The following is a 12,718-nucleotide window of genomic DNA, read 5'->3' as shown; positions in this document are numbered from 1 at the left end:
GACAACTCTATGGCTAGAGAAATACTTCTTAACATGTGTGTGTACTCACCTAATTGTGATTGCATGGGTCGATTCATAGCTCCTGGCCCTCGCCTCTTCACTGATCGCTTCTAGATCCTCCCACTCTCCCTGCTCCATGAGCTTTATCATACCTCATCTTAAAGCTATATATGGATCCTGCCTCCACTACTTCACTTTCCAGACTATTCCACTTCCTGACGACTCTATGACTGAAGAAATACTTCCTAACATCCCTTTGACTCATCTGAATCTTCATCTTCCAATTATGTACTCACCTAGTTGTACTCACCTAGTTGAGGTTGCAGGGGTCGAGTCCGAGTTCCTGGCTCCTGGTGTGTGTGTGTATGTGTGTGTGTGTGTTTGAAGGGAGAGGGGAAGAAACAGCAGAAGGATCATGAATTCTCATAAAACTTCCTAAATTTTCATTTCCTGAAGTACGTTCTTATCTATATTACTAATTAAACGTCTTGAAAATGACAAAACTCATCTAAAAAAATATTTATACTCAATTCGCTTCCTAGTACAAACAATCTTAGTATTGTTCTAGCTGGCATCTGAGGCAGGGTACGTATATATAAATACCTCAGACACAAGGTGATTTAGTTAGTGTTTGGCTGCAAGCTGAAGTGGAGTTTTTTTTTTCTTAGACGTTGTGGTTAATCTGGAGAATTGTGAATGTCCAATCGATATCTGAATGCACCGAAGGCCCATTTTCGTTTTGTAAGGACACTGCCTGGTAGTTACAATTGAACAAGGCGATGGAGATCGTTGGCACTCCTTCGCGCTGTTGCAAACTGGCTCATTGAGCAAGGTCGCCGTACGGCTGTCCGTGTACTGTCAACAACACTGCAGCATTACAAAACAGTTTGGGTAGAGGAGAGTGCTGGACATTCACAGTCTTCATTCATAGCCACAACTGTCGTTTTCTGAGGTACGTAGTGTCAGAGTTGTCGTCGTAGCCGCACTGTCATAGTCTTGCTGAGCACTGTTCTGCCGCTGGACCGACAGTAAACAAGTTTCAGTCCATCAGAGAGCTTCTCAATTCCTCTTCGGCAAGACAAAAAATACTCAACCTACATTCACAAAGGTGAGTCACCAACAATAACAAACACACGTTACTATCTCTCATACATTTCTGCTCAAATAAAACACTATTATACTGACGGGCAACCATTCAGTTGATGAGCAAGACGTGCAACATTACGTAACTTTACTGACGAAACGTTTCGCCTGTTTATCAGTTAATATATATAGTGTCTCACATGTATCTTACACATCAACTTTTCAGTAATGTATAATATTGATAATACAAAGTAAACAGCACCTGGAGAATGGGAAGCAAGCAGGACTGATCCAAGAAATGGAAGGCTTGTTATAGCTTCAATAGCCCTTCACACTCTAAGAGTGTGAACAAACTATATACACAGTGGCAGAAATACATTAGTGTACTATACCCCCGACCAGCAGATGTAAAAGACACATGTGCAACACTTGGGTATCTCCATTGCCTAAATGTTATGGCAATAAAGATGAGTGATGCACATGTCTATTCAGAAACACACATGAGTTTGTATCTACCCCTTTATGGGGTATACCCCATCTTGTTAACAGTGAAGAGCTCTTGTTCCGAGGAAGGGGAGACACCCTACCTTTCCTTGAATTGAATCCAGTTGCTTCAAATTCCAACGTATGCATACTACGTGTTCGTTATTTCCCATGAAAAATAACATTAATAACACTAATAATAGCAATAATATTCTACATTGGTTTGTACACGATCAAATTTTATTCAGTAATGACGTTAGTAAAAAAAAATTAATAAACGCGTTTTAACAATATTATAAAAAGCGAAAGTTTGTATGTAATAAAGACACAAATTAGTTTAAACTTTGGGTTTATTAAGAGTGAAGTAATCTTGGTAAATATCATGGTTATTTTCTGGGCTTAGATTTCTTGAACTTCTAAAATAATGAAATACCTGAGAGGTATATCTGTCTCATTGTATATACACTGAGAGGTGCACAGCTTCAAGTGTTCACGAACTGAAATGTATATGAACACAGGGATATAAAATATGTGGGGAGTAGGAAGTAGCAATAAAATAGGTATGTGGAGAGTAGGAAGGTTAATAAAATAGGTATGTGGGGAGTAGGAAGGTTAATAAAATAGGTATGTGGAGAGTAGGAAGGTTAATAAAATAGGTATGTGGGGAGTAGGAAGGTTAATAAAATAGGTATGTGGAGAGTAGGAAGGTTAATAAAATAGGTATGTGGAGAGTATTAAGGTGTAATAAGATAGGAGTGTGGAGAGGAAGGTTCCGTGATGCTGGTGAGGGCTCTTGATCTAAGAGAGTAGACCTGTGCTCCAGTTCCTGGAATCGACCCTGAATATCTTCCATTTCCCCAGATGCTGTATGAATCCCTACGAATTTAGCGCTCTCTCCGTTAATGTAATATCTCCTAGTCTATATACACGGAGTGTATATACACAGTAGTATCAGGATATATATTCAGAACTACTATCACTAGTGGAATCTCTTTGAATAATAATATATTTCAATGCATTTTTATATATTCTGATATATTTTGAAGCAATTCTATATATTTACATAATTCTGATGCAAAATTTATGCGATTCCGATATACTTATTTTCATATGCCTCTCGAGTAATAATATATTATTCTAATGCAATTCTACGTAATTCCGTTGAAATTACATATATATTTTTACAACGTTCTGATGTCGCTTTATATAATTTTTATAAAAACCTAAGAATACATGTAATACACACCAGACTTCAATTCGTTAAACTGAGACTGAAGTCAATATTCCTCAGTGTAATTACGGACCAAAAAAGTAGGAGGAAATATCAAGTACAGAAGAGTGAGATGCAAGAGACATGTATAGTACTAGGATATTTATTGTGGAGATGTTTCGGTATTTAGATAAAGGTAGGGAAGTTTTTATTGCATTTATGGATTTAGAAAAGGCATATGATAGAGTGGATAGAGGAGCAATGTGGCAGATGTTGCAAGTATATGGAATAGGTGGCAAGTTATTAAAAGCTGTAAAGAGTTTTTATGAGGATAGTGAGGCTCAGGTTAGGGTGTGTAGAAGAGAGGGAGACTACTTCCCGGTAAAAGTAGGTCTTAGACAGGGATGTGTAATGTCACCATGGTTGTTTAATATATTTATAGATGGGGTTGTAAAAGAAGTAAATGCTAGGGTGTTCGGGAGAGGGGTGGGATTAAATTTTGGGGAATCAAATTCAAAATGGGAATTGACACAGTTACTTTTTGCTGATGATACTGTGCTTATGGGAGATTCTAAAGAAAAATTGCAAAGTTTAGTGGATGAGTTTGGGAATGTGTGTAAAGGTAGAAAGTTGAAAGTGAACATAGAAAAGAGTAAGGTGATGAGGGTGTCAAATGATTTAGATAAAGAAAAATTGGATATCAAATTGGGGAGGAGGAGTATGGAAGAAGTGAATGTTTTCAGATACTTGGGAGTTGACGTGTCGGCGGATGGATTTATGAAGGATGAGGTTAATCATAGAATTGATGAGGGAAAAAAGGTGAGTGGTGCGTTGAGGTATATGTGGAGTCAAAAAACGTTATCTATGGAGGCAAAGAAGGGAATGTATGAAAGTATAGTAGTACCAACACTCTTATATGGGTGTGAAGCTTGGGTTGTAAATGCAGCAGCGAGGAGACGGTTGGAGGCAGTGGAGATGTCCTGTTTAAGGGCAATGTGTGGTGTAAATATTATGCAGAAAATTCGGAGTGAGGAAATTAGGAAAAGGTGTGGAGTTAATAAAAGTATTAGTCAGAGGGCAGAAGAGGGGTTGTTGAGGTGGTTTGGTCAATTAGAGAGAATGGATCAAAGTAGAATGACATGGAAAGCATATAAATCTATAGGGGAAGGAAGGCGGGGTAGGGGTCGTCCTCGAAAGGGTTGGAGAGAGGGGGTAAAAGAGGTTTTGTAGGCAAGGGGCTTGGACTTCCAGCAAGCGTGCGTGAGCGTGTTAGATAGGAGTGAATGGAGACGAATGGTACTTGGGACCTGACGATCTGTTGGAGTGTGAGCAGGGTAATATTTAGTGAAGGGATTCAGGGAAACCGGTTATTTTCATATAGTCGAACTTGAGTCCTGGAAATGGGAAGTACAATGCCTGCACTTTAAAGGAGGGGTTTGGGATATTGGCAGTTTGGAGGGATATGTTGTGTATCTTTATACGTATATGCTTCTAAACTGTTGTATTCTGAGCACCTCTGCAAAAACAGTGATAATGTGTGAGTGTGGTGAGAGTGTTGAATGATGATGAAAGTCTTTTCTTTTTGGGGATTTTCTTTCTTTTTTGGGTCACCCTGCCTCGGTGGGAGACGGCCGACTTGTTGAAAAAAAAAAAAAAAGTTTCGGTCGGAGGAGGATTGAGTTTTTTTTTTTTCCACTTCAAGAGAAATGAGAACAAATTGAATATACACTGTATATATATATATATATATATATATATATATATATATATATATATATATATATATATATATATGTGTGTGTGTGTGTGCTGAATATGTAAAACTGGTCAATTGCAAGGACTCATGTAAAATTAAGTCCTTTCTGAAATTTTCTTTTATACGTTTAAAGATATATTTTTTTCATTAACGTTAATGTAAAAATTTTTAATTTTGCACCAAAAGAATCTTAGAAAACTTACCTAACCTTATTATAAAAAGAGCAATTTATTTTAGCCTAAGCCAACTAAATATATTTTAGATTTGTTTACAGTAATTTAATACTAAACAAACACAGTGAAATATATTTTTTTCGTTAGGTTATTAAACGTGTTGACATGAGTTCGTCTGTATATATATGTACGTGTGTAGGGGAGGAAGAGGGATGGACAAATGCCCCAGGTTAGGTTAGGCTGGATCTGTTTAGGTTGGCTAGGTGGATTTTGTCCGGGGTTTTCGTTCCACGAATCTGTCGCCCTACACCCGTGTGTGTTTGCGCTTATCTGTGTGTATGCATATGCGTGGTTGCATGCACAAAGCATGTTGTAAGTGTTAATTTTATCTGAATATATCTGTTGACAATAGCTCAGGACGGGGAGAAATGTCGCCCAGCTTTTATTTATATTTGTAAACTACTTGTAAATTGTTCTAGCCAAATTATTGTGACCGAAATGGGATGAACTAAATAACAATATTGTGAATTTTCATAAAATCGTAAACTAACGTAGTACTTTTCTCTTCAGAATGGCTCCAATACCATCTGCGCAAAAGACCAGTCGTGAGGACCTCGCATACCGTCTTGAGAGTCTACCGTCTTGCCACATGGACTCCATACCATGTTCCGAAGACAAACCACAACCCCAACTCATCAAGAAGTCAAAGCAAGATTACCCAAAGGAAGCAGCAGAGAGGACGTCAAAGCACATCGACCAGACAGGTATATTACACGTTTATTATATTTTTGATATACTAAACCGACATGCAGTCGAATAAAACACATGAGAAACACCTGGGTAAAACGAATAGGCAGTTTAGGTAATTGAGTTGCACATGCGTCTTATTCACCCGTATAACTATCAATATAAAGGTAAAAATGGAAGAGACTGCATTAAGCTCTTTTAGTCTGTGGTCAGCCCACCAGACTTGCACCCAACCATTCTCACTTGTATAAAAACAACAATTCAAAACAGGTTTTTATGATTGCTAAAGTTCTCTCCTCTCCCCCGTCTCTTCTTCAACTATCCGCACTTCCCCCTCACCCCTAGTGGGTTCTAACCTCTGAGTTCAAGTTCTAAGGCAGGTTTTATTCACACAACCTTTCTAAACTATAGCAAATTACATATGCTTCAATGACGCCAGTTAGTAGCTTGTCACCACTAAGTGGAACCTGCCTAGCAAGGTAGGTAGACTTTAACTGACAGCCTGGTTGACCAGGCAAGCACCAGACGAGCCTGTTCCAAGGCCGGGCTCCGGGAGAAAAAACGCTCGAAATTTATCATAGGTATATATAAGGCTCATTTTATGTCCTTGTAGAGAGATTAAATAAACTGAACACATCTGTGTTGGTAATCGCCTGTTAGTGTAAAAAATAAACCTTATTTATATAAAGCATTAAAACATCCTTAAGATGTACAGATAATATATAGTTAAAAATAATGGACATAAAAGATGTAGATATGATTAACAAAATTCATTATAAGGGCTTTCAAAAGGGTGTGACTTAATACCTGTGAAGGGTTGTTGATCAAAGGCTCAGTAAAGCTCCTGACGGGCGAAACGAAGCCTGAATAAAAAAAATCAGAAAATTGCATTTACCAAAAATCCAAGGTTGAACAATTATGAAAACAGTATACGAGTACGACATAAAATTCACCACTAGATAATTCAACAATTCCAGCCGTGATAGCAAAGGCAGGAGGAAAAAAATCCACCCTGGATAGGAAAAACAATTCCATCCAGAATAACACAATTGCCCCCTTCCCTCACTAACATATGGATATCTTTTTTGTCAAAACGTTTCGCCTAAACTGTAGACTTCATCAGTCGTGTACGGAAGACAGCAGAACCGGTGGAAGATGTAATCTTTTAGGCCATTTCTTATCCAGTTTGGAGAGAAATGGCTAGAAAAATAGTCACAATGAAAAAGACACAGAATACTGCGAGCTGTGTATCATTTAATAATATTGGCGAAACGTTGTTAATAAAGAACTTCAATACTCCGTATTTCTTTCCCATTCTCAGTGCAAGACTGCAGAACATCCCCACACATACCCAGTGAACATGACTGTCTTAGTCAACATTTCGTAATAACAAATGGCAAGAAAATTATTTCTGATTTGCTAAGACGTGCAGAATATTAATACCCTTTAACAATAAATAAATGGCCTTGCTTCTATGCGTGGTTTGATCTTAAGAAAAAATAGGAGTCCCTTGCCTTGAACTCTTCTGCGTCAATGTTGACAACAATCTAACTAGAGAGGTGAGTTTATACATTCAAGGGAAGTAAGTGCCTTGATAACTGAAAAGGTTTCTTGATTCAGGATATTGCAACTGATCTCGCCTTCTTGAGATTATACCTTATTACCTTCCGGTTATGAAGAGAATAATTAAAGCCGTCATATAACTGATTTTACAAAAGTCAGAAAGGTTTATAAGTCTTCTCATTATGTCCTTGAATTTGCATTGATAAAGCCACTGGATGGAGAAACGTCTATAAATAAAGATACCCAGATCTTGGACATATAATTCCTCATCTTGTCGGTATACCATTTAAATACAAAATCACATATGCAGCTTACAGGACTTTTAGCAAAACTTTTCCTCAATGACTTGTGTATTTTTATCTACTGTACTTATTGCCCCATGCCAAACAGGTCCAACTCACACCTACCCATAACCTATTATGTACTTGTCGAACGTGTTTTTTTAAGGCTACCCAAGGTTGCTGCTTCCATGATATAACTCGGGAGTTTCTCACTCATCCACAGCATTACTAAACCAATGCTTTCCTATATCCTCTCTAAATTTTTTCCCAACTTGTGCTCGTTGCTGCGAATTCTGTCTTGGTTAGATATCATCAGTACATTATTTATATCCCCTTTATTTATTCCGTCTTTCATTTGAGCACTTCGGTCTGACCTCTAATTTTTCACCTTTCGAGGGAGTGCAAATTCAGTGCCCTAAGTCTATCCTCGTGGAATTAACTTCGTCATTCTTCTCTATATATTTTCAATTCTGTTAATATTAGACTCGAACTGCGTAGTATAATCTAAATGAGGCCTTACTTAGGATATATAAAGATGAAGGATAGCCTGAGGACTCCTATTATATTTATACTTATGATAAAAAACTACAAAACCACTTAGAATGCAGAAATGCCTATAAAATTGGTTACTGAAGTTCATCCTAATGAAGGAGCAGCACTTGTTAGTGGACGTCATATGATGGCTAATCTAGCTAATCATCTGGCTAATCTAGCTAATCTAACCATTTTAAGAACAGTCTTTGAGAAATCCGAACAATGAATCCTACGAATCGTCAGTTGTCACAAACACAAGTCAGTGTTATTCACAAGCAGCATGGAGCCCCACACCTCGCAAAGCATATAACAAAGTAATTTGTAATGCTAACCACAGAAAAGTTACAAAGAGCTATATGAGACTAATGTAGAAATGAAAGAACTTACCACAAGGTGCACCTGAAATCTGCGATCATGTCAGATACAACCAGAAACGCAAGGCTGTATAAATTGGATCTCCCTAAATGCAAGATAGTGTGCCCTTACCAAAGAGTAATAGCAAGATTGGGGAAACTATATTATTAGAGTGCATATTACTGTACCCAGCCAGACGGCTTGGAAATAGGGCAGGGGTATAAGTAGAAATGCTCAAGTGACTCGCAAAATACCTATAATATAGGAATCACTGTAGCAGAATCACTGTAGCAGTTATATATTTACACCTGTTGGGTGTGTGTGAGAGTCCAGGTTTCATCGCTCATGTGACTGGTCCAGATTATATAAACAGGAAAGGAAACATTGCAGGAAAAAGTACCACTTTAAAGCAAAAGGGGAGATAAATATTTGCCTGCCACTTCAAGTTTTCACGAGACAAATAAGAGATCAGTAATCCTACCAAAATCCATAACAGGAAGGTGATTCCTTTCTGAACTGTTACGTATGAACCTGCATAATGTGTGCATGATTCACACTCATATGACAAGAAGGAAGTTAAGTATAAGTGTCCATTAAGACAGGAGAATAGTATCTCCCAGGTTGGTCGTTTTCTACCGACCTACTATCTCCCAGGTTGGTCGTTTTCTGCCGACCTACTATCTCCCAGGTTGGTCGTTTTCTGCCAACCTACTATCTCCCAGGTTGGTCGTTTTCTGCCAACCTACTATCTCCCAGGTTGGTCGTTTTCTGCCAACCTACTATCTCCCAGGTTGGTCGTTTTCTGCCAACCTACTATCTCCCAGGTTGGTCGTTTTCTACCAACCTACTATCTCCCAGGTTGGTCGTTTTCTACCAACCTACTATCTCCCAGGTTGGTCGTTTTCTACCAACCTACTATCTCCCAGGTTGGTCGTTTTCTACCAACCTACTATCTCCCAGGTTGGTCGTTTTCTACCAACCTACTATCTCCCAGGTTGGTCGTTTTCTACCAACCTACTATCTCCCAGGTTGGTCGTTTTCTACCAACCTACTATCTCCCAGGTTGGTCGTTTTCTACCAACCTACTATCTCCCAGGTTGGTCGTTTTCTACCAACCTACTATCTCCCAGGTTGGTCGTTTTCTACCAACCTACTATCTCCCAGGTTGGTCGTTTTCTACCAACCTACTATCTCCCAGGTTGGTCGTTTTCTACCAACCTACTATCTCCCAGGTTGGTCGTTTTCTACCAACCTACTATCTCCCAGGTTGGTCGTTTTCTGCCAACCTACTATCTCCCAGGTTGGTCGTTTTCTGCCAACCTACTATCTCCCAGGTTGGTCGTTTTCTACCAACCTACTATCTCCCAGGTTGGTCGTTTTCTACCAACCTACTATCTCCCAGGTTGGTCGTTTTCTACCAACCTACTATCTCCCAGGTTGGTCGTTTTCTACCAACCTACTATCTCCCAGGTTGGTCGTTTTCTACCAACCTACTATCTCCCAGGTTGGTCGTTTTCTACCAACCTACTATCTCCCAGGTTGGTCGTTTTCTACCAACCTACTATCTCCCAGGTTGGTCGTTTTCTACCAACCTACTATCTCCCAGGTTGGTCGTTTTCTACCAACCTACTATCTCCCAGGTTGGTCGTTTTCTACCAACCTACTATCTCCCAGGTTGGTCGTTTTCTACCAACCTACTATCTACACTGAGGAACAGAAGGGTAGTATCTCTGTGGCTGGTTGGTCGACACTAAACCTACTCTTTATTCTGAGTAGAAGTAACAGAACGAGCTGGTAAAACGAGTGGAACAGTACAAATAAAATCTTACAGTTAGTTCAAAAAGAATAGAGAAAAATTAAACCTTCACCCGGTGTTTCACCCGTGGTTTAACATCCGCTGGCTGGCGGTGCCATGTTTTCCTCTCATTTCAAAAAAAAAGTCATAGCTTGTTGTACAATATTAGTTAGCTAGGTTTTTAGCAAGTCTATTACACAAAGGCCATGTTACCTGTACACCATCAGTCAAGGGTGCCTTAATCCCTTAAAAAAAGAGGGGGGGATTAAAGTCTCACCGAAAAGTGTGCATCTCTGTACATGCAATGAGAGTTTCCTTTAATGTCTGTCTAAAAAATAAAAGTATCCTTGACTAGTGGTGTATAAGGTAACATGTAGCGTCAATGAGGTGCGTATAGGCAACAGATATGAAGTCTAGTGAGCAGTGTATTACAGACAGTTCTGTAACAAACTTGGTGTTAAGATAAACAGGAAAGGGAAAGGGTCTAGCTGGTGTCAAGGTGATCAAGGGTCACGACGAGTCCGTTAGGTTCAAGAAAATTATGAAGACTTGACAACCCCATGCTCCCTGTTATCTATTTGGAGCCTCATGTGAAGGAAAGACAGATGTTGTGGAATACGCATTCATTTGCACAATTTTTCTCTGCAGAATGAGCCTTTATTTACATAATGCTTCGCTGCGCATGCAGTACATTAAATGACCTGATATACCTCTACATAGAGAGAAACGTTGTCCCAGTAAAACTTGGTTTTGCAGTTTCTGCCTGTATTTCATTGTTGTAGGCAGAACACCATTCAAATCCAACTTAGTTTCATTAGTTTGAAATTATCCGCGAATTTTGACAAGTCTTTTTCCACTAGTATGCCATTAATATATCAATAACATTACAGGGTGAAAAATTGGACACTTGTGCAACTCATGGGTATCTTTATTGAGAAAACGTTTCGCCACAGTGGCTTCATCAGTCCATATAATTCATCAACATGCCGGTTCTCTGAACCATTCATCAACATTACAGGAGCCAAGACTGAGCCATGAGGGACTCTGCTGGTCATATTCAACCATTTGGATTTTCTGTCTCTCATTGTACCTAACAGGATGGTTGAGCTTGCCCACCTACTCTGCTTTGGGAAACTGGAGAGCAATATTTCCCAGTACCCTAAATTAACAACAGTCCTTTAAGATACTACATAAGACCCTTGCTAAAGTATACACCTCCGGAGTAGACACACCAAGGCTGAGAGGTATGATGAATTAGGAGACTCTCTAGGAATTGGCATGACAAAGCATATCTAGAACAAGGGACAAGAGAGTGGGACCAAGGACACGCATACCATCATAATAATTGTTATTACTTTTGGTAGTAATATTTTATTATATTGATAATTTTTTGAGAGAACAAAGCCCGTAGGGGGCATACAGCGACTGGGAAAATTGGAGCTATTCAGGTTTAATTGAAAGCATGACCAATTCCTTCAATCAAGAGCCCTTCCTCCACCACTGTGAAGGGAGTACACAGATAAAAACAAGCGACCATTAGAAAACAATTATCTATGAGTATTCTCGTTAAAGTAGAGACGTGGAATGAGACAGACGAGGAAGTAATAAAGGGAAACTCCACTCAAAGGTACAGAAGATATGACAAGGCAGACAAGACCAAAAACCATGAAATGTAGGTCACATTAACCTCGTAGGTGGAAACCATGGGTTAGACTCTCAGTGTATCAGCATATTGTCGGTCTTCCTACCTCTCGAGAACGTAACGAGTCTTCCTCACCCCTGACTGCCTTGACACCACCTGGAACCTTTCCCTTTCCTGTCTATTATCTCAGCACTGAGTCGGGAACGGAACTATCTGCTGGTTTGTTGGTTCACTGGATGCTGCGTCTGTGGCCTACACTAGGGTCACAGGGGATGAATGTTACCTGTGCGCCACCAGTCAAGGATACCTTAGTCATTACAGGATTAAGGTAACTTCCCACTGTATTTACGCTGAGGGATACACACATCTATTTTAATTCCTTTACGGTATCTTTGACTGTTATTGTACAGAATTAAAGACCCTAGTGTAGTCAAGCATATTTAAATCCCTATTTTAGGGATTAAGGTATCCATAAGTGCTATTGTACAGGTGACATGCAAAATTAATGACCCTCGTGTAGTTAGTTGGCTTTAAACCGAGCAAACTAATTATCCAGTTTATAATGTATATCCAAGGACAACTTTGGGATATTTTTAATGGGGATAAAAACACAGCACCGTAAGCCAGCGGATATTTAACCACGAGTAATAAGCACCGGGTGAAGGTTCAAAGTAATATTTTTATTATTATTACATTTAACTGTTTGTTTCATTCGTCAGGGAACAAGAATTTGTCTCCTGACGCGGTGCTATGTGAATGGATAACCCACTCAGTGATTAAGCAACCCCTGGCTTACCAGTGCTGGGTATTAGTAACTAAATAACCCCTGGCTTACCAGTGCTGGATATCAGTAACTAAATAACCCCTGGCTTACCAGTGCTGGGTATCAGTAACTAAATAACCCCTGGCTTACCAGTGCTGGATATCAGTAACTAAATAACCCCTGGCTTACCAGTGCTGGATATCAGTAACTAAATAACCCCTGGCTTACCAGTGCTGGGTATCAGTAACTAAATAACCCCTGGCTTACCAGTGCTGGGTATCAGTAACTAAATAACCCCTGGCTTACCAGTCCTGGGTATCAGTAACTAAATAAC

The 12,718-nt window shown here is 39.4% G+C and overlaps 1 protein-coding gene across 2 annotated transcripts in view; it reads left to right on the top strand.

Annotated features, from left to right (window-relative positions):
• Positions 1–635: 635 nt before the first annotated feature.
• The window catches only part of LOC138854633 (very long chain fatty acid elongase 7-like), a gene marked incomplete at its 3' end in the record, with an annotated part of 45,996 nt that continues 33,913 nt past the window's right edge, over positions 636–12,718 (top strand). The window contains 2 exon segments of one of the 2 annotated variants that reach the window (XM_070098880.1): positions 636–952; positions 5,276–5,469. In XM_070098880.1, coding sequence (XP_069954981.1) covers positions 5,277–5,469 — 193 coding nt within the window. 2 annotated transcript variants of the gene reach the window in all.

This window comes from Cherax quadricarinatus, chromosome 65 (assembly GCF_038502225.1).
Source record: "Cherax quadricarinatus isolate ZL_2023a chromosome 65, ASM3850222v1, whole genome shotgun sequence".
In the NCBI taxonomy this organism is placed as follows: Eukaryota; Metazoa; Arthropoda; class Malacostraca; order Decapoda; family Parastacidae; genus Cherax; species Cherax quadricarinatus.
This window is presented reverse-complemented; position numbering and strand designations above follow the sequence as displayed.